A 22,588-nucleotide genomic window follows, 5' to 3' on the forward strand; every position below is an offset into this window, starting at 1 on the left:
TGTGTGTGCATTTGTATACATCCTGGGAAACCAATAAAGAGACAAGAAGGGGGATCCTGGGAAACTGGGGGGGAAATCAGAAGAGAAAAACCCTGGGAAACAGGAAGACAGACCCTGAGAAGCCAGGAGAGAGACCCTGGGTAACCAGAAGGGAAACTGGAAGACAGACCCTGGGGAGCTGGAGAAGTGGCACCGGATGTGGGGCCCCATCACCACCCCTGCCCTCACCTTTGAGGCAGTAATCCAGCTCATAGAGCTCGCTGTCCTCCGCCTGCCTTTCCCAATAAACCAGGTAGTGCGTGATGTTGCCATTGGGGTCTGAGGGGGGCTTCCATTTCAAAATAATCTGGGATGAGGAATTAGAGACCGAGATGGGGTCCAGGGGGACTGAAGGATCTGAAAAGAGAGACAGGAAACCGTGAGGAAGAAGAGTGCCGAGCTGTTAGGCAGAACTGGGTGGGCAGGTTACAGAAAGCAGGAGCAAGCAGCTGGAGGCGGCACAAGCCTGGGATCCCAGGACTTAGGAGGCTAGGCTGGGAGGCTCACAGGGCTGGCCAGCCGCAGCAACTTAGCCAGACCCCGTTTCAAAATACAAAGACCTGGGGCTGTAGCTCAGGGGTAGATGTCCCTGGGCTTAATCCCTAGCACCAAAAGAAAGAAAGGAAGAAAAAAAAAAAAAGAAACTGCAGAGAAGGGACAGGCTATATAAGCCCCTCGATGTGGGTTCTTGGGTTGCTGCTTCCTGAACACCACACAAAGCCCATCTCACAGGGCCAGTAAAGGCAAGATGTCTGATCCGTGAGCACATTCCTGTTCACAGGAAACACGTACTGGTGGCATCTGTCTGAACGTAGATGATGTCACTCTTGGCCCCGTAGGTCCGGCGTTCATCAGAGAAGGTGACCAAGGTCTTGACAAAGATGGCGTACTGGGTCCAGGGCTTGAGACCGCGCATCAGCCACCCGGGGTGGTGCTGTGGCTTGGCGTCGTTCGATCTCTGGGGTGGGTCAATGTCCACCACAGTCCAGCTGTTGGAGCCACACGCATCCTGCCCATCAAACTCCGTCACGTTCTGATAAGGGCTTTCGAGACAAAATGGGGTGTGTTACCATGGCGTGGCTATACTCAGAGCAACATGGAGATGGGGCACGATGCCCATGGCCTGCTGCTTGTTTACCAACGACCCTATACTACAGGGAAAACACAAGGGAACAGCAGAAGAGGAGGCAACTGCCAATCCTGACACCTCGATTTATAACAACGATGTTCCCTGACTTATGATAGACCGACTGCAATTTTTCAGTTTAGGATGGTGTAAAGTGATATGCACTCAGTGGAATCAGACTTTGAATCTTAACGCTGATCTTCTCCTGGGCTAGTCGGTACTCTCCGGTGCCGCTGGGCTGGAGCTCCCAGGCAGCCACACGATCCCAAGGGTGAACCACCAAGACCTAGACCTACAGAACGTCGCGTTGGTGAGGTGGCCTAATCAGTGCATTAGAAGTGTGTGTGTGTGTGTGTGTGTGTGTGTGTGTGTGTGTGTGTGTCTAAACATATATAACTTACAAAACATATAAATATGGGGAGAGACAGAGATAGAGAGAGAGACTTTCTTTGGTACTGGATATTGAACACAGGATGCATACTACCTCTGAGCTATACCCCAACCTTCTGTATTTTTTATTTTGAAACAGGGTCTGGCTAAGTTGTTGAGGCAAGCTTTAAATCTATGATCCCCTCCCTGAGCCTCCCAAGTACTGGGATTACAGGCATGCACCACCATGTCTGGCTTACATATATATTTTTTGGTGGTATTACTTAGGATTAAGCCCAGGGTCACTCTACCACTGAGCAACACCCTCTCATCTTTTTAAATGTAAAATAGGGTATAACTGTGTTACTGAGGCTGGCCTGGAACCTGCCATCCTCCTGCCCCAGCCTCTCCAGTACTAGAATTACAGATGTGTACCACCACACCTGGCTTGCAGTACCTATTTTTCCACAATAAGAAAAATTGGGGGGGGGGGTTAAATGGATTAGAAGTAAGTCTGTAATCCCAGTACTTGGGAGGCTGAGACAGAAGGATCACAGGTTCCAGGCCAGCCTCAGCAATGTAGCAAAATCCTAAACAACTTAGCAAAACCCTGTTTCAAAATAAAAATAAAAATTTAAAAAGGGCTGGGGGTGTAGTTCAGAAGTACAATGACATTGAGTTTGATCCCAGTACTACAAAAAATAGGGTTTTGTTTTTTGTTTTTTGTTTTTTGTTTTGTGTGTGTGTGTGGTACTGGGGTTAGAACCCAGAGGCTTTTCTATCTCTGAGCTATACTCCCAGACCTATTTTTATACTTTATTTGGAAACAGGGTCTCCCTAAGTTGCTGAGAGCTTCACTAAGTAGCTGAGGCTGGCTTCGAATCTATGCAATCCTCCTGTTTCAGCCTCCCAAGCGCTGGGATTACAAGCATGCGCCGCCATGCCAGGCTATTTTATTTTTAAACCTCATTAGGTTGGCTGGGCATGGTGGCCCACGCTTGTAATCCCTGCGCTTGGGAGGTGGAGACAGGAGGATCGCGCAGGTTTGAAGCCAGCCTCACTGGCTTAGGATACCCTGTTTTCAAATTAAAAAAAAAAAAAAAATATATATATATATATATATATATATATATATATATATATATATATATGTCTGAGAGTGTAGCCCAGAGGTTGAAGGGTTTCCAGGGAGCCCATGTACCTATCAGGTATCTGATGTGTACAGGTCAGTAGCAATATGGAATACTCCTCCAGGAATTTGGCAAGTCCAGACCTCTAGCTCAGCACAGCGGCGCATGCCTGCAGTCCCAACTCCTCAGGAGACTGAGGCAGGAAGATCACTTGAGCCCAGAACTTTGAGGCCAGCTTGGGCAGCACAGCAAGACCTCATAGGTAGGTAGGCAGGTGTGTAGGCAGGCAGGCAGGCAGGCAGGGAGGAAGGGAGGGATAGAGAAAAGGAAGGAAGGAAATAAGGAGGGGAGGAGAAGGAAGGAAGGAAAAGAAGAGAAAGAAATGACCTCCAAAGGAAAACTGCTTCTGTTTCAGGCATCTGATAAATGGGATGGTGTTGACTATGTGTATCATCAGTGATAAGGAAATGTATCCAGTATGGCCCCGAGGGCCCCGGAGGGCAAAGCCCAGTACCCAGCACCACTCCACCTGCCACCCCCAACCGCCACCCACACTCACGCCTCTTTGTAGAACAGCATGAACCCCAAGAGGTCCCGGAAGTCAGGGGGCCAGTATGGCTCCCACCTCAGCAGGATCTTGTCAAAAGATGTCTTGATGAAAGAAAATTTAAGCAATTCATTCTCACCTAGAAAGGTATAAAAAAAAAACAAGCTATCTCAGATTGAATCGTTAATCTCAGACCAAAGGTGTCCGCCTGCTATTCCTGGGCTGGTCTGGCTGAGTGTGGACGGTGTGGTGATTGCAGGGCACCGGATGGTTGTGCAGCTTGGCCCCCACCTCAAGCCAATTAGTTGCCTGATACTCAACCAAATAGCCAGTAGTCGACTGGATAACCACAGTCCGTGCCAAGTCGGCGAGGAGGACTGGCCCGTCCTTCTGGAGAGAAGGACTTGTAAAGTGGCATTTGTCCAGACTCAGGGCTGCCTGTGCGTCAAGGTGAAAGTCATGTACAGATCAGCGCACGACAAGTGAAGTCAGACAGACCACAGGTCGTCTAGTTTGCTTTAATTTTTGTGGTACTTGGGACTGAACCAGGGCATCTACCTCCAAGCTACATCTAGCCCCATTTTATTTATTTATTTGTTTATTTTTTGAAGCAGGATCTCATGAAGTTGCCAGGGTCTTGCTAAACTGCTGTGGCTGGCCTCAAACCTGCAATTCTCCTGTCTCAGCTTCCCAAGTATGGGGATGACAGGCCTGCACCACCACATCCAGCTCTCATTCAGCTTTGGAAAGACACCGCTGATGGATTCTCTCTCCTTGGATGCAAACTATCTCCTACGCTCCATTCCTGATGTTGGGACAATATTTTGCTCTAAGGAGCTGACTCCCCGGGAAAATGCCAGTCAGATGACAGCCCCCAGGTGCAGCAGGGCCTGCAACGTCCCTGCTTCACCTGGCTCCTCCCGCTCAGCCTCAGCCTCAGGCTGGGCTGGGAAGGGACCTGGCCCTTTCTATCCAATGCAAGAAGATTCTTCTGCACCCAGTCATCACTGGGAATTCCTCTGAGCTTCACACGGCCTCTAAAGGGCACATCAGTACCTGGGTGCAGTGGCGCACGCCTGTAATCCCAGTTCTTGGAGGATTGTAGGTTCAAGACCAGCCTCAACAACCTAGCAAGATCGTCAACAACTTACCAAGAGAGTATTTCAAAATATAAAATAAAGCCGGGCGTGGTGGCGCACGCTTGTAATCCCCGCGCTTGGGAGGTGGAGACAGGAGGATCGCGCAGGTTCGAAGCCAGCCGCGGCTCTGGCTTAGGAGACCCTGTTTCCAAATAAAAATGTAAAAAGAGGTCTGGGAGTGTAGCCCGGAGATAGAAGGGCTTCCAGGAACCCCAGTACCACCAAAAAACAAACAAACAAACAAACAAACAAACAAAAAACCCAGTAAAGCAGTGAGCTGTGGCTCCCCTGGGCGATGGCGCCCCCTGTGGGCAGCGTGGCGGCACAGCATCTGGCCGCCAACCAGCAGCAGGGGTGGTGACACTCACAGGAGGCCTGGTCCCCGTTGGTCTTCAGGGCGATGTCGTTCCTCTCCTGCCGCCCCTTGGTTCCGGAAACTTCTTCCATCTTGTGGATTTCTGCCAAGCAGAGCTTGGGATTGTAGTGGAAGAAGAGTTTCCCCTGAGTGATGGTGAGGTTATGCTTACTCCAGTCCCAGAGCTGCCGTAGGTTTTGGTTGTCCAAGGCGTAAAAAGAATAGTTCCTACAGAAACAAGCACACGCCCTGATCACCAGACAGCTCCTCCTGGTCCACTCCGAGATGCCTGAGGCCGACGCAGCAGGGCAGCCGCCGCCGCCGCCCAGGCCCGACCGCCTGCGTGGCACCTCAGTAACTCCTGTTGAGTGGGGCTGGCGTGGTGGTGCACACCTGTAATCCCCAAACCTGGGAGGCTGAGACAGAAAGCTTGCAGGTTGGAGACCAACCTCAGCAGCTTTGTGAGACCCTATTTCACATTAAAAGGTAAAAAAAAAAAAAAGACTATAAAAGGCTGCGGCTCAGATGCAGAATGCCCTTGGCCTCAATCCCCAGGATCAATTTTAAAAGTTACATAAAAATTTTTAAAAATACATGGGTTGAATGAGGACGCTAAGGGAAATGGAGGCCAGGAAGGTATCTGAGCTCAGTTTTGGAGAAGGGGAGGAGAGTGTGATGTGCTGAGACTGGATTTTTTTTTTTTTTTTTTTTTGGTACTGTGGGTGAAACCCAGGGGCATTCTACCTCTGAGCTACATCCCAGCCCTATTTTTTTATTCTTTATTTTGGAACAGGGTCTCACTGAGTTGCAGAGGGCCTTACTAAGTAGTAGCTGAGGCTGTCTGCGAACCTGCAATCCTCCTGTCTCAGCCTCCCGAGTGCTGGGATGACAAGTGTGCACCGCCACGCCCGGCTGAGACTGGATTTTTCAGGAAGGAAAGACTGAAGAGGCAGACAGTCCTGAGGTGGGCCCAGGAAAGGGCAAAACAGCCTGCCTTGGCCAACAGGTACAGAAGGCCCCGGGAAGTGCCACTGGGCCAGCCCTCTAGTGCACTGTCCCCCAGACCAAGGCCAGGAGCCCGTGCCCTCCTCAGCAGGCAGAGGGAGCCCTTTATATCAGGGGTAGAGTGCCCCTGGGTTCCAAAAAAGAAAGAAAAGGAGAGAAAGAAAAGCCGGGTGCGGAGGTGCACACCGGTCATCCCAGCACTCGGGAGGCTGAGTCGAGGGCACTGCAAACCCACAGCCAGCCTTAAAAATACAGTGAGGCACTCAGGAACTTAGCAAGACGCTGTTCAAATAAAAAGTTAAAAGGGAAGAGCTCTAGGTGTGGCTCAGAGGTGCAGTGCCCTTCAACTCCATCCCCAGCACCAAAGCAAGGTAGAAGTAGAAACCGAGGTTAGGGTAAGAGTGTGGAGGGTCCAGGCAGGATTTTGGTTTTGTTCTTTGTATGTCCTTCTGTCCCACCCCCATGTCCTCATCCTCAGAGGATGTGGCAGTCACTCTGTGACCACAAGGAGTACAGAGGGTCCAAGACCAGAGTGGGGCGAGAAGGGGTGCCGAGAGGTCACCTGGGCACCGCTAGAGAGACAGGCGTGGGTCAAAAGGAGCCACACGAGCCAGGCGTGGTGGGCATGCTTGTAATCCCAGCATTCGGGAGGCTGAGACTGGAGGATCACGGTTTGTGAACAGCTTCAGCTACTTAGTGAGGCCCTCTCAAACTCAGCGAGACCCTGTTTCAAAATAAAGAATAAAAAATAGGGCAGGGGGTGTAGCTCAGAGGTCGAATGGCCCTGGGTTCCATCCCCAGATCTGAAAAAAAAAAAAAAAAAAAAAAGAGCAATGTGGGGGCTGGAGGTTCTCAAAATCACATGAAGAAGGCAGGGCCTGGGAGGGAAATGGGGAGGAAATAGGAAATCCAGGGAGGCTGGGCGGTCAGCCACGAAGGGAGGATCCACAGGCCAGAGACGAGTGTCCCAACAAGGGCCAGCGCGGTCTGTCGGGTACGAGAAACCTCAGCGAGGGGGCTCGGTCAGACCCTGGGTGGCTCCCCCATTTAGCAAATCCCAGCCAGTACCTCTGGAGGGCACAAAATCAGGCTGTTCTCCTCCCCGGGCTTTTCCAGGAATGACGGCAAGACGCACGACATGCCCGGGCCGCGCGGGCCCCGGCGATCGCGAGACAAACGCCTCCTCCCAACACTCCGCCAGGCGCTCTCGCCTGACAGCTGCCTTGTTGTTCTGTTTGGTCTGGATTTAAAAATCCCCACATTTCTCTAATTCACAAGCTTCCAAGTTAGCTTTTGGTCCACAGACAAAGAACCTGGCCGCATACCCTATCTCCAGAGTCTCCCCGCGGATCAGACGCAGCTTCCGGAAGAAGGAGAGCGAGACCAGGGCGTAGGAGCGGCGGATCTTCAGGTACCCCGAGATCTCCTCAACGAGGCCGAGGTTGGCCTCCAGCTCGGCCGCCAAGTTGTCTGTGGAAAGGAGAGGAAAGCGCATGAGTAGCTACGGAAATGGCTTAATATCCCTCTGGCTCCCCGGCAAGAAGCTCGCTGACCAACTGCAAGCAGCACTCATAACACCTGTGGCGCTCGGAAGACATCCCCAAGTCCTGACCGTCCGCTAAAGCGCCGGACGTGCCCTGCCCTGCACTGGCTGCCACCTCTTTGCCAGGAATTATAGTCTCTATACTTGCCTGGCTTATGCCATCACCACCTCGTCTTCCTTCCCCACTTCCTTCCCCCCGCCCCCTCTCTCCTACTGGGGATTAAACTCAGGGGCATTCTACCTTGAAGCTACACCGGCAGCCCCTTTTATTTATTTATTTATTTATTTATTTATTTACTTATTTATTTATTTATTTACTTACTTATTTATTTTGAGACCAGCGCTCACTAAGTTGCTGAGGCTGGCCTTGAACCTGCAATTCTACTGTCTCAGCTTCTCAAGTACTGGGTTTACAGGCATGTACCACGATGCCTGGCCCTGGCTTCCTTCCTAAAATAGCAAATCCCTTTATTCTCTGTTTCAGAGGTAGGCAAATGACAGCCCCTTGGCTCCGTTCAGCCTGTTTTATAAATAAAGTTTTATTGGAACAGAGCCAGAGCCATTTGTTGGCCTGTGTCTGCAGCTCTTTTGATACTAAAGCGGAGCTTAGTTGTGACTGAGATTATCCAGCCCACAAAACTAAATATAGTTGACACTCCACATTCATGAGTCCCAAATTCATGGGCTCAACCAACAGAGTCAAAAATATCAAAAATGTGCCTGGGAAACCAGGCGCTGTGGGGACACCTGTAATCACAGTACTTGAGAGGCTGAGACGGGAAGGCTGCAGGTTCGAAGCCAGCCGCAGCAACTTCGTAAGACCCTGGGCAACTTATCAAGACCCTGTTTCAAAATAAATATTTTTTTAAGAAGGGCTGGGGGTGTAGCTCAGAGGTAGAATGTCCTGGGGTTCAATCCCCAGTACCAGAAAAAAAAACCTGTGTATGTGTGTGAAAATTACATCTGTAGTGAGGGTATGCAGACATTTTTCTCCCTATCCCCCCTAATCAGTACAGTCTACCAGTGGTTCTCATTGCAAACGATCTGAAGTCCAGGAGAGGAAGTGTGTCTGTGGGTTCTATGGGGTCTGTGGGCTTTGTGTACCATCTCCTCGGATCATGAGAGGCCACACTCAGCTCGTCACGTGGTCCTGGGCAGGAAGCAGGTGCTTGTCCCTGCTCTGTCGGCTGATCTTCCTACCCTCATCAATGGTAAGTCCACTGATGAACTGAAACTCCCAGGGGGTGCACTGGGTGGCGCGACAGGAACCCATCACAGCAAGTCTGCCTTACTGGCTCCAAGCATGCAAACGCGACTGAATAAATCAATCATAAGGGAATGCCTCTTGGCCTGAAAACATTCTGAGAACACGGTCTGCAAGTCTATAACAAGGCAAATTGCCTACTTGTTAAAAATGCAGTTTCTTAGCCAGGCATAGCGACAGGTGCCGATAATCCCAGCACTTGGGAGGCTGAGAGAGGAGGGTCAGAGGTTTGAAGAGATCCTGAGCAAGAAGTGAGACTCATCGACCTCTGAGACCCCTCTCGTGTGGTCCTGGGGACTGAACGCAGGGGCATCCGCCTCGGAGCTACAGCCCCAGCCCTTTTTATTTTATTATTTGGAGACAGGGTCTCACTAAGTTGCTGAGGCTGGCTTCAAAACAGTGATCTTCCTATAATCTTCCCGTTTCAGCCTCCCAAGTACTGGGATTATAAGCGTGCGCCACCATGACAGGGTGACCCTGTTTCAAAATAAAAATAATATAGGGGTAGGGGTGTAGGTCTGAGTCCAAGCCCCAGTATCAAAACATAAAATAAGAAAAAAGCAGATTCCTGGCACCCTAACTCCAGACTTGGAAAACAGGAATTTCAGAGGCAGCGGGGGCTAGGGACCCACAGAGCTCTTCGTTTTAGGTTTAGGAGCAAAGTCCCAGCGTGATTCTGCTCACAACAGGGCCGAAGGTGCTCCTGAGGTGACCTTGGGAGTGTGCGGCAGAAGCCGCAGGCAGCCGCCGCCCGGTCCAGCACTCACTGCCTCCGGAGGTGACCTTGGGAGTGTGCTATAGAGCCCGCAGGCAGCCCACCGCCCAGGCCCAACACTCACTGCCGCCTCGAATGTTAATGATCAGGCTCCCGTTGATGACGGTGCAGCCTCGGAGCTCCTGGGCGGATGTCACGGAGTCGATGGTCTTTTCTCCTTCCAGGATATGACAAACCTTGGGACAGGGGCCCAGGCACGGAGTGCACACCAAGCTGAGGGCAGAAGAGAGAAAGAGAGAGAAGAGAGAGACACGACTCAGGACACAGCACGGTGCACAGCACGCACCCCAGAGGTGCGGCCACCTGACGTCAGCTCCCGGGGCAGCACAGTTGGGGCCCGCTGACCCTTCGTGGATGTGAGGTGTCCCTGCAAAGGCTCACGAGCTGGAAATGCAGAGCGCTCAGAGGTGAAATAATTAAATCCCTAGCCTCAACAATGGGTAAGTCCACTGATGGACTGATACTCCCAGGGGGTGTACTGGGTGCTGCTACAGGCGGCATGCTGTGGCCAGAGGAGGTGGGTCATCATGGGCACAGTGCTGGGAGCCATATCTGTCCCTGGGCCCTTGTCTCTGTCTCTGTGTCTGTCTGTCTGTCTGTCTGTCTGTCTGTCTGTATCTCTCTCTCTCTCTCTCCCCCCCCCCTCTCTCTCTCTCTGCCTGCCGGCTGCCATGAGCTGCAGCCCTCCTCTGCCCTGCCATGGAGGTGGCTGACCATGAACAGAACCACCTAAATCTAAGCCAAATAAGCTTTTCCTCCTCTAGGTTGTTGTTCTTGGGTATTTTGGACACAACAAAAAGCTGACAAAACATGGGGTGTCCTGTGTGTTACAATCCAGCAAGAGGGGGATAAATGAATTGATAACAGAAATGTCAGATAAAGAAGAGTTAAAAATGAATTAGGAGCTGGGCATGGTGGTGCAGGCCTATAATCCCAGTACCTGGGAGGCTGAGACAGGAGGATCGCAGGTTCTAGGCTAGCCTGGCAACTTGGCAAGGCCCTCAGTAACTGGCAAGACCCTGTTTCAAAATAAAAAATAGAGCCAGGCATGGTGGCGCACACTTGTAATCCCCATGCTTGGGAGGCGGAGACAGGAGGATCGTACAGGTTTGAAGCCAGACGCACGGGCTTATGAGACCCTGTTTCCAAATAAAAATATAAAATAGGTCTGGGAGTATAACCCAAAGGTAGAAGGGTTTCCAGGAACCCAGTACCACAATAAAATATAAAATAAAAAATAGAAAGGGCCAGTAAGGTAGCTCAAAGATAGAATATCCTTGGGTTCAATCCTAGTACCAGAAACATAAAACAACACAAAGAGAGTTGTGTGCCAGAGAGCTGGGCAGATGTCTAGTTCAGAAGGGGCAGGCAGACAGGGCAGCTCTCTCCAAGCAGGTGACTTAGAAACTGTAACCTGGAGGACACCAGGACGCCATCATCCAAGGATCTGAAGGGGGAGCCGCAGGAGGAAGGGGAGGGGAAGGAGGACCAGGGCTGAGTGCAGGGAAAGCCCACCCAGAGACTCTGGCGGTGGCAGGAACAGCATGAAACAGAGCCTGGCAGAGCCGCGGGGCAAGGCCTCTGGGTCTTGTCTGAGAGTCTCTGAGGCCACCAGAGGGTTTCAACATGATCGAATGGTGGGTTTTCTTGGTTTGTGCTTTAGTTTTGACACTAGGAATCTGAGAACTGAAGTGAGCAGCATTTTACTCCTGTGCTACACCCCCAGCCCTTTTTAAATTAAAATAGGGTCTTCCCAAGTTGTTTGGAACCACTAAGCACTGGAGTGATTTGTTACACAGCAAGAGCAAATGCAGGTCTCGCTAAGTTGGTGAGGCTGGCCTCAAACCTGTGGTCCCTCTCAGTCTCCCAGATACTGGGACAACAGGCATGCGCCACCACAACCAGCTGGAGTTTTTAAAGTCCCCCCCTTAGGGCTGGGGGTGGAGCTCAGTGGTTAGCACTCGCCCAGTGTGTGTGGGGCTCCTGGTTTCATCTCCAACATGCAAAGAAAAGGTTCCCTTTAGCCAGTGTTGCGAGTATGAACACAGAAAGATAGGCAGAGTGACTGTTGTTTTTTTGTTTGTTTGTTTTTTGTTTTGTTTGGTGGTACTGGGGTTCCTGGAAGCCCTTCTACCTCCGGGCTACACTCCCAGACCTATTTTATTTTTGGAAACAGGGTCTCCTAAGCCAGCGTACGCGGCTGGCTTCGAACCTGCGCGATCCTCCTGTCTCTGCCTCCCAAGCACGGGGATTACAAGCATGCGCCACCACGCCCGGCAAACAGAGTGACTGTTAAAAGTGTTCGTGCCAGGCCGGGTGTGGTGGCGCACGCTTGTAATCCCAGCATTCAGGAGGTGGAGACCGTAGGATCGCGGTTCACGGATAGCCCCGGCTATTTAGCAAGGCCCTTCGCAACTCAGTGAGACCCTGTTTCAAAAATAAAATGACAAAAAAATAGGGCTGGGGGTGTAGCTCGGAGGTACACTGCCCCTGGGTTCCATCCCTAGTACCGCAAAAAAAAAAAAAAGGTGTTTGTGCCTGCTGGGCATGGTGATGCAGGACTGCAATCCCAGTACTTGGGAGGCTGAGACAGAAAGATCGCAGATTCGAGGCCAGCCTCAGCAACTTAACAAGACTCTGCAACTTAGTGAGACCCAGTTTCGAAACAAATAAGAAGGACTGGGGTGTAGTTTGGAGGCAGAATGCCCCTGGGTTCCACCCATGTACCAAAAAAAAAAGGTTTGTGCCTCATTCCCTTGTCTGTCCATCTGTCGACAGGTACCAGGCTGCTTCCATATTTTGGTTATGGTGAGTTACACTGCTATAAACATGCATTTGCTTGTATCACTATGGTATCCTAACTTAATGCTTTTGGAAAAATAAACACGATGAAATTTTACTCGGCCATCAAGAACAAAACGACGTCATCTGCAGGAGAAGAGAAGAGCTGGAGAATCTTACACAAAGTGATCAGCCCGTCTCAGAAAGTCAAGGTCATATGCTTCGTCTCGTATGTGGAAGCCAGAGAGAAAGCAGGAAGCAAAGGGGCTTCTGGTGAGCGAGGGGAGACCCCAGGAGGGCCGTGGGGGCTGGAGGAGGGCGCAGTCCAGCGGCTCTGGCCACTCGTGAGGCCGTCGCTACGACCCCGCTAACAGGCGCGGAGGGGCCTAAGTGGCAGCAGGGCATCATCACAGGCTGCGCGTGTTTCTCTCACCCTGATCCCACTGTGACGTATAACTGCGGTGCAGCAATAAAAAAAAGTAGTGAAAATAAAAATAAAAGTGTCCCAGACTGGAGGGTATGGCAGGAGCTGAGCCTCGGGAGAGCAGGAAGGACAGGGGCCAGAAGAGCGTCTGGGATGAGCGCCTCCCCACAGGCGCTCCAGCGCACCCGGGCCTCAGGGAGGTGGACCCCCAGACCTGCCAGCACCTGGGGCAGCCATGCAGGGTGAGGGTTTGCAAGGACCCATGGAGCTCCCAGAACTCTGCTCTGAAAATATCAAGGCCTGCCTCCCAGATAAGCCACCCAGAATGGAAAAACATCTCTGGCCCCTTTGATATCAAACCACACTGGATGATACAATGGCCCCACCAAGTCCTCCATAAAACAAGAGCTTCAGAAGTAAAAGAACGGGGTGGGGTGATGCTGGGGGTGAAACACAGGAGCGTTTAATCTCTGAGCTACACCCCAGCCCTTTTGTAATTAATTAGTTAATTAATTAATTTAATTTTTATACCAGAGATTGAACCCAAAGCAGTCTACCTCCAAGCTTCACCCTCAGCCCTATTAATTTTTTTTTTAAACAAGTTCTCACTAAGTTGCTGGGCTGGCCTTGATCCTGTGAGCCTCCTGTCTCAGCCTCCCCGTGCTGGGACGGCAAGTGTGCGGCTCTCGCCTGACTGGTCAGAGGCTTCCCTGTGGGTTTCTTCCCTCTGCATGCTGGAGATGAAACCCAGGGTCTCACACGTGCTAGTCAGTGCTCCGACACTGAGCTGACCCTCCGCCCCGCTTTAACTACCATCAATGAAAATATCGAAGGAAGTTGTTTTACTTCTCAAGACTTAGAAATGGTGATGGAGGAAAAGGCCTTTTATTTAACGCCAATGTCTTTTAAACAAACAACTCACCAGAAGCTATTATTACCCACTCTTTATTTCAAATGTAAAAATAAAACACACATGAATCAAAAGGAATAAGCTCACTTCCCAACCTCACTGTTAAACTGGCCAAAAAAAAAAAAAAAAAAAGAAAAGAAAAAAGAGCTCTGTCCAGCAGGCAAAGGTGATTTATGGAAGTCTATTTTTGGTCAGCAAAACCACTTGATGTTTTATCAAAAATGAATAAAACAAAACATATTGTACTTTCAGGCTTCATAAACACTGAGAGAAAAGTTCATAAGAACTGAAATAAAGATTGTTTTTCTTCTAGTGCTCTCCACCCAGGGAAATAAAATTTCCCACCAAAACATTCTCACTTGGCTTATTCTCAAGTCTGAAGAGAGTCTTAGGTGAGCAGGTCAGCTCAAGGCTCCTTGACACGCATGTTTCTGATTTGTTTTTGTGTTGTTTTATGGTGTTGGGTTTTTTTTTAACCCTCAACCCAAAAACCAGGAAACAGATTTTTTTTAAACGTGGTTATGGCCCCAGACACTGAAATACCTCATCTAAGAAGCTAATGTGAAGGCAAAGTCTGTTGATTGTAAGAAATCTAACTTACTGCCAAAGAGAGAGAACTCTGCTATTCTGGTCCAAACGGTAGGAAACGGGCTGCCTGAGTCTCCACAGAGCAGCGAAGCCCTGCAGATGCGGCAGGAGGCTCCTGCTCCTCAGACAGTGGGGCTAACTGGTCCCACCCCCAGCTCCAGGTCAGGGACAGACATAAAAAATAAAGTTACACTGTCGGGGTTTTTTATGTGTTTGAGGGGTTTTTGTTTGTTTGTTTTTATTTTTGTTTTTTACTAGAGATTGAACACGGGCATTCTACCTGTGAGCTACATCCTAAGGCCTATTTTAGTTTCTATTTGTTTTGGGTTTAGTTTATGTTTGGGGTGTGTGTGTGTGTGTGTGTGTGTGTGTTACTGGGGATGGAACCCTGGGGCCTTCTACCTCTGAACTATACCCCAGACCCATTTTATTTTTTATTTGGAAATAATATCTCATTAAGCTGCCGAGGCTGGCTTTGAACCTGCAATCTTCCTGTCTCAGCCTCCAAAGTACCAGGATTACAAGCACGTGCAACCTCTCCCAGGAGTTAGTTTCTATTTTGAAACGGGATTTCATTAAGTTGCCAAGGCTGGTCTCAGCCTCCCAAATACTGGGATTACAAGCATGCACCACCACACCTGGCTTACCTTGAAGTTTTCCCGCAAACAAAAAGGCGTGTAGAAGACACTCAAACTATTTAGCTAGTCTTTTAGAGATAACGCTCACTGACACTTGCACCAAAGCCCAGGACCAAAGCAGGAGCAAAAGTAGCTTCTAAGAGACCCAGGCTTGCAGCTCCAGACAGGCCGTCCGTCACCCCCCGGTGCGCTCTGGCTTTGCACAGCCTGCGTGAGGAGGCGCCTGGCTCAGGGTCTCACATCACCCTGGCCCCCCTCCGCCGCCTCCCCAGGCCCACGCCGGGACTCACTTGCTGGAGTTCATGGTGTACCCAGACGGACACTCCGGGATGCACTTGTTGTCGTGAATGACGTACTGGTGGCAGCCTTGCCTCCGAGAGTGCTTGCATCTGTTGTGCAGGTCCTGGCAGAAGCTGAAGTTCACACAGCGCCAGTCTTGGAAGTGGTAGTAGGGCGGCGGGCAGGTCTCCACGCACCTGCCGTCCAGGTAGAAGTTGCGGCAGGCCACGCACTTGGTGGGGTCATCGGGCTCGGAGCAGTTGCCCAGGCACTCGCTGTGGCAGCAGAGGCCCTCCGCCGTGCAGCCGTGGGACTTGCAGATGGTCGGGCACACTGGAGAGAGGAAGCAGACGGCTCATCAACGGCTCTGGCCGATTTGCAGATGCACACGCGGCGATTCTTGACCGGGGAGTGGAAGCCGAGCAAATGACAGTGGTGACAAAGCAGCCCCGTGTCCACAGCGCCCTCCTGACACTTAAACCCCAAACCAGGGCCCGGGGCAGGGAGGCCCTAACTGACAGCAGCCGCCCCTTCAGTTTCAGACTAGGAAGACACACGGTAGCAGCCACCAAAGAGCCTCTCCGGACAGAGGCTCTCTGTCTGCCAGAGAGTAGCAAATAACCTCAAAGATGCGGAGCAAAATGAAAGCAGCAGGATTACTGCCTCGGCGTGAGTTTTGAGAGTTTTGGGCTTTGTTTTTTTTTTTTTAACCTAATTTGTTTAATTGTAGGTTTGCATAATTTTATTGGTTTATGCAGTACTTGAGGACTGAACCCAGGTGCACTCTGCCACTGAGCTAATCCCGGCTGTGCGTGTGTGTGTGTGTGTGTGTGTGTGTGTGTGTGCACGCACGCACGCCTGTGTTTTACTGGGGATTAAACTCAGGGGCATTCCACCTCTGAGCTACACCCCCAGATCTTTTTTTTTTGAAGCGAGGTCTCACAAAATTACTGCATACTGGTCTCCAACCTGTCTCAGCTTCCCGAGTACCAAGATTATCAGTGTATGCCAGCAGGCCCAGCTCCAGCCCTTCTTACTTTAAGACAGGGTCTCACCAAGTGGCCCAGGCAGGCCTCAAGTTCGTAATCCTCCTGCCTCAGCCTCCCAAGTCGCTGGGATGGCAGGTACGAGCCACCGCAGCTGGCTCACTTCAATGTTTAACGATGTCTCTGTCTAGAAGTAGATACACTATGATTTTCAACTTCTCCAAATGGGGAAACTGAGGTACTGGACAGTTAAGTAAGTGTCCCCTCCCTCCCGCCAGAACCCTGACTGCTTCCACGGACACTGTGGAGCTGGGCCGGGGCCGGGGCGGGGGCGGACCATGCGCAGGGTCCACTGGAGGAGCACGCTCACCGTGTAAAGGCACAGGTGTGTCACACAGGCTGTGGGCAAGAGGTGACATTCCCACTGCAGCGTGGAGGGGAACAGGGGAGCCGGAGTGGGTTGGGGGGCTGCGATGGCAGCGCAGGCCCTGGCCCAGGCGGGCTCTGTTTGATACCGCTGAGCTTGTCCTTATTCAGCCAAGTTCTCAGGCTCTGTTTTTGGGGGGGTGTGACACTAGGGACTGAGCCGGGCTCCTAAGCACTGAACTACACCCCATTTCACCCACTTATATTACATTCAGTCCCCATCGCACTTCATTTCAAGGCAGCGTCTCAGTAACCCGCTCGGGATGGCTTCCAGTCTGAGCGTCTCCCGTCTCAGCCTCCTGAGAAGCTGGGGTGACAGGCTGTCGTGCTCACCGCATTTTTACTCTTGGAAAGTATTCGGGGGTCTTTCCAACTTTTTCTAGAGGAGAGTGCTGGAGGTCAGAGTCGACTCTGCTCCAGTCACCCAGCTGGCCCAGCGCAGGTTCCCCACTGCGCTCCAGAGACACCTACCCACAGGAGAAGGCAAGAGAAAGAACTGTGAGCAAGTCCATTTTCAGTCGGTGGCTCAATAGCGCACACAGAACTCCCAGCACATGACCTACACAAGCCGCGACGCACACACAGCAAGATGGCACACCAAATCCCGAGTGCGCCCGCGTTGGTGCACAGCTGGAATAAGGGCAGGAGTGGGGGCCAGGTGTGGAGGCTCACACCTATAACCCAGTACTTAGGAGGCTGAGACAGGAGGATCGCAGGTTTGAGACCAGCCTCAGCAACTTAGCAAAACCCTGTTTCAGAATCCAAATTAAAAAGGGCTGAGGTGTAGCTCAGAGAGAGAATGCCCTGGGTTCAATTCCCAGGACAAACACAAAAAAACCCTGACAGTAACCTTGGTTTTCTCCGCTATAAAATGAGATAAAGCAAGAATCCCTTATGTGGTTTTTTAAGCAGCTGCAAGAACTAAACAGGATTATACGAACCAGGCGAGGTGGTATACGCCTGTAATCCCAGTCCTCGGGAGGCTGAGACAGGAGGATCGCAGGTTTGGAGACGGCCTCAGGAACTTACTGAGACCCTATTTCAAAACAAAAGTAAAGAAGAGCTGGGGGTACAGCTCATAGGTTGTGTGCCCCTGGGCTGAACCCCCAGTACCAAAAACAAAACAAAGCAAAAATAGGATGACGGGTGGGGGGGGGGTAACAGTTTCTTTGATAGACACAGTTTAGGCTTCATAGAAGTTAGCTCCTGGGGTCAGTAGTAGTAGTTTTTTCCTTTGCGATCTTTGGGGATTAATCCCAAGACACCCTGCGAACACTCAGTATGACACGCAGGGCATCTGCACAGAGCCCGCAGGCGGGCAGCCTCCGTGGACCTCCAACTGCCTCTAGATCACGTAAAGATGCAGTGCTCTACCAAGCTCGGGAATAACTCCCACTTTCCTGTTTACGGAATAATGGCAAGAAGGAAGTGTCTGTCCGAGTCCAGTGCGTGCGGCTGTGCCCCTGCCGCTTTGGCCGCAGCTGGTGGAGCACATGGCCGCGAGGGTGTCGAGGGTCAAGCGTGTCCCCCACTGTGGTCACTCCCACACACCGGCCTGTCTGGGATCTGAGGCTGCGGGCCAAGCGAGGAAGCAGTTAGAAGGCAGACAATGACCGAGGGCCCCGGCGCGGCTGTCTGGCAGGGAGCTTGTGAGAACAGGAAAGGCCCATTTCCTGGGCTGGGGCCGTGTCCGAGAATTAGCCTTTCATTCATAAAAAACGTCATCAAAGGCCTAATAAAACACTTCCCAAACACATAAGTCTTCCAGCCTAGACAGTGCGGAGCAAGGCGCCCAGCACTGCAACCAAAGACAGGCACCGACTACCAGGCGCTCCAAAGGACGTCCATTTAGAGCACGATCTGGGAAAGACGGAGCAGAGCAGCTACGGAGCCCGTCCAGGGACCACAGGGGCTGCGGCTGGGGACGGCCGGCTACGGGACCCCGGGGAACGGGGCAGGTGTTACGTCTCACACACACACACACACGCACACGCACACGCACACGCACGCAGAACTGGTGCTTTCCAAAGGCCAGAGGGGACCAAGCAGGGAGATGAGGAAATGTGGATCTAGAGATAGAGTTAGCGTGAGACAGGAGTACGAGGGGGACCAGGGATGTGGTGGTGGTTAGTGCTTCCCTGGCAAGCAGAGGTCCTGGGTCCATCCCCAGCTACACAAGAAAGGAGGGAGGGGAGGAGGCAGGAAGGAGAGGAGGTAGGGGAGGGGGGAGAGAAGAGAGGAGAGAGGGGAGGATGGAGGGAAAGAGGGGAGGAGGGAGGGAAAGAGGGGAGGAGGGAGGGGAGGATGGAGGGAAAGAGGGGAGGAGGGAGGGAAAGAGGGGAGGAGGGAGGGAAAGAGGGGAGGAGGGAGGGAAAGAGGGGAGGAGGGAGGGAAAGAGGGGAGGAGGGAGGGAAAGAGGGGAGGAGGGAGGGGAGGTGGAGGGAAAGAGGGGAGGAGGGAGGGAAAGAGGGGAGGAGGGAGGGAAAGAGGGGAGGAGGGAGGGGAGGAGGGAGGGAAAGAGGGGAGGAGGGAGGGGAGGAGGGAGGGAAAGAGGGGAGGAGGGAGGGAAAGGGGAGGAGGGAGGGAAAGAGGGGAGGAGGGAGGGAAAGGGGAGGAGGGAGGGAAAGAGGGGAGGAGGGAGGGGAGGGAGGGAGGAGAGGAAGAGGGGAAGAAAGGAGGGAGGTATAGTGGCAAATGCCTGTATCCTAGTACTTGGGAAGTGGAGACTGGAGGTTCCAAGTTTGAAGCCAGCATCAGCAACTTAGTGAGACTTTGTTTAAAAATTAAAAAATAGATTTGCAGTGTGTAGCTCAGAAGTAAAATATCTCCCTCCCTCCCTCCCTCCCTCCCTCTCACACGCACAGAGTCAAGTGGTTCCAGAGTGCTACTGCACAGTGTGACTACAGATTAAAAGAACACACTGTGCTTTTCAAAAAGCTGAAAGAAAAGATTTTGAAAGTTTTCCCCATAATGCAATGACAAGTGTTTGAGAAGATAGCTGTGTTTTATTTATTTACTTATTTTTGTATTGCTGGACATAGAAGTTGGGGTCTTACCTATGTTAGTAAGTGCTCGACCCCAGCCCGAGGAGACAGACAGCTGTGTTTACCCTGAATACACACCACACAGCGTATACATGTACCAAAACATGGCAGGGTAGAGCCGGGCGTGGCGCACACTTGTAACCCTTGTTTTGTTTTCATTCATCCTAAAAATATGTTTGGGATACCCAGCAGAGCCACGATGCTGTTATAGACACCTGTCAGCACAAGGAACCTGCCCCAGCATCGAATGAGCACCGAACAGCGGGGGCACAGAAAAGGCACCCCTGGCCTCAGGAACTTGGGTCCAGCACCAGCCTCACTCCCACCAGCCACCTCCCTGTGCATGGTGCAGGGGGAGAGAAAAAGGAAATAAAAAATGTCCGTGCAGTGGGTAGCGAGAGTAAAACGTGTATATGGACTTCTTGTTCAAATGAATACCTGTTCTGCATCCTACTGAACTGTGCAGTAGATTGCTTCTTAAGAACTCGGGTCAAAAACTGTTTCAGGCTGGACATAGTGGGCAGCCTTGTCATCCCAGCACTTGGGAGGCTGAGACCGGAGGATCATAGGTTCGCGGCCAGCCTCAGCTAGTTAGGCCCTTTGAAACTCAGTGAGACCCTGTTTCAAAATAAAGAATGGAAAAAAAAAATAGGGCTGGGGGTGTAGCTTGGAGGTAGAAAGCCCCTGGGTTTCACCCCCTGTGCCACACACACACACAAAAAGACAACTGTTTCCAGCAGCATTGCCAATGTTAGTAAGAGCAACACTGCTTCCAGACAAATGCCTGGAAAGGACACATCGGCTTACTTTTCTTTCCATAAAATAACTGGCCTGTGGTTTTCAACATTATCAGTGTTGCAGAAGACAAAAAACTAAGCAACTACAGACATTAAAGACACAGAACAACTACAAAGTGTGAACCCAGACTGAAACTTGGGCCAGTGAAAAACTGTATTCGTGAAGGACAGTACTGGGGCAGCTGGGGAGGGTTATGAGACTGTATTAAAATATCTTATCCTTGTGGATTTTCTGATTTTTGGACTGTTATTGCGTAAGGGAAACTTCTTGTTCTTGGGGAAATCCACTAAAAACCTTAAGGAGCATAGTAGCTGCGATGATGTAAAAACCTTAAGGAGCATAGTAACTGCGATGGACTCTGGGGGTGCGGGCGGTGCTGGTGCGTAGGTATATTACAGAAATAATCAACCGAATAGGCTCAGAGGTAAACAGTTCGTGATTCCGGGTGCAATCTGTGCGGCTTTTCTGTAAACTTGAAACACTACATCAAAATAAAGAACCAATTTTGAGCAGATTCGGCCTTTAGTTTCCTTTGCTCCTTTCTGAAGCTTAAACCCGTTTGGTGGTTCTTAAGCTGCTATATGGCGAAAGCAAAACAAAACACGAAAACCACGGGTAAGTATTTCCACAATAAGACACACGCTGGTAACATTTTGTTACATTCCTTTTCAAAGTCGGCCATAAAAAATAACACTCAAGATTTATTATTCCAAAAATTACTGCTTTCCAGAAATTTCCAAACGGAACAGTTGCGTCATGGCGCGGGCACACTCAGACCCGGCCCCTGGGCTCTGGCTCGGTGTGAATTTTATAACTCCTTAAAGTAATACACTTTGTGCCGTTCAAAGCCTTGTCTCCCGCCGCTGGCCCCCGACCCTGACCTCAGAGGCTCGAGTTCCCAGAGCCAAATTCCTCCCCAGGAATCTAGTCAATGATTTAATGGCGGGGTAGGGGCAGAGCCTGGACTTCTGACAAAGGGGCGGTCAGCAGCTCGTCCGCAGGAGCCTGTGGCCTTGAGGCCCAGGCGCCCCCTGGCCTTCTAGGACAATACGGCTCAGGGCGCGACTGCGAAGCTCTTTGGAGATATACGGGCCTCCCGGTGGAGCAGCCCCAGGATTGGCCGCTTTCGTGTGTGAGTGGCGTGAGTGCGCGCCAGTGCGCGCGCGTGCCCCTCCACGGGGCGGGCCCAGAGCCAGCTCTGCGCTCCGTGGGGAAATGCGAGGCACGCAGAGGCCAGGAAGGGGCGGGGGCGGGGCCCCTCGCTAGAGCAGCCTCAGGATTGGTCGGTCCCGGGACTGTGCCCACGGGAGGCGGGCCTAGGCTGGCCGCGCACACAAAGCAGGCGCGCTGCGCTGGCTCCGCTCCGCGGAGTCCGGGCCGGGCACTGGCGCAGCCGCAGCGCCGCCCTCGCGCTCGGCCAATGGGCGCGGGCGCTGCCCGGCGCCGGCCCCGCCCCCGCCGGCCCCGCTGGCCAGACCCGCGCTCGGGGCAGTGGCCGCCGCGGGCTGCGGCGTCGAGCCGGGCGCTCCCAGGGCTTCCCGGGAGTGCAGGGCGGGCCTGCGCCGCGGGGCTGTGGGAGACAGAAAAGTTAAAGAACAGGAGCCGGCCCTGTGTGTGCCGGGACCGGTCACCGCGTGGCAGCGCCGCCGGGCTGGGAGGGCCCGAGAGGGCGGCGCTCCCCAAGACCCCACGGCGAAGACCCCGGGACCCCAGGGCGAAGACCCCGGACCCCAAGGCGAAGACCCCGGGACCCCAGGGCGAAGACCCCGGACCCCAGGGCGAAGACCCCGGGACTCCAGGGTGAAGACCCCGGACCCCAGGGCGAAGACCCCGGGACCCCAGGGCGAAGACCCCGGACCCCAGGGCGAAGACCCCGGGACCCCAGGGTGAAGACCCCGGGACCCCAGGGCGAAGACCCCGGGACCCCAGGGCGAAGACCCCGGGACCCCAGGGCGAAGACCCCGGACCCCACGGCGAAGACCCCGGGACCCCACGGCGAAGACCCCGGGACCCCAGGGCGAAGACCCCGGGACCCCAGGGCGAAGACCCCGGGACTCCAGGGCGAAGACCCCGGGACCCCAGGGCGAAGACCCCGGGACCCCAGGGCGAAGACCCCGGGACTCCAGGGCGAAGACCCCGGACCCCAGGGTGAAGACCCCGGGACCCCAGGGCGAAGACCCCGGGACTCCAGGGCGAAGACCCCGGGACTCCAGGGCGAAGACCCCGGACCCCAGGGCGAAGACCCCGGGACCCCAGGGTGAAGACCCCGGACCCCAGGGCGAAGACCCGGGACCCCAGGGCGAAGACCCCGGACCCCAGGGCGAAGACCCGGGACCCCAGGGCGAAGACCCCGGGACCCCAGGGCGAAGACCCCGGGACCCCAGGGCGAAGACCCCGGACCCCAGGGCGAAGACCCCGGACC

The 22,588-nt window shown here is 52.7% G+C and overlaps 1 protein-coding gene across 2 annotated transcripts in view; it reads right to left on the reverse strand.

Annotated features, from left to right (window-relative positions):
* INSR (insulin receptor) overlaps positions 1 to 22,588 on the reverse strand; it is a gene marked incomplete at both ends in the record, with an annotated part of 109,960 nt that overhangs the window by 30,067 nt on the left and 57,305 nt on the right. For both annotated transcript variants that reach the window (XM_080715912.1, XM_080715911.1), the window contains 7 exons: positions 229 to 396; positions 832 to 1,082; positions 3,224 to 3,350; positions 4,719 to 4,933; positions 7,036 to 7,180; positions 9,357 to 9,505; positions 14,924 to 15,245. In XM_080715912.1, the coding sequence (XP_080572038.1) occupies positions 229 to 396; positions 832 to 1,082; positions 3,224 to 3,350; positions 4,719 to 4,933; positions 7,036 to 7,180; positions 9,357 to 9,505; positions 14,924 to 15,245 (1,377 nt within the window). The remainder of the gene's footprint in view (positions 1 to 228; positions 397 to 831; positions 1,083 to 3,223; positions 3,351 to 4,718; positions 4,934 to 7,035; positions 7,181 to 9,356; positions 9,506 to 14,923; positions 15,246 to 22,588) is intronic.

The sequence above is a fragment of the Muscardinus avellanarius genome, assembly GCF_963383645.1.
Source record: "Muscardinus avellanarius genome assembly, chromosome: 18".
NCBI lineage: Eukaryota > Metazoa > Chordata > Mammalia > Rodentia > Gliridae > Muscardinus > Muscardinus avellanarius.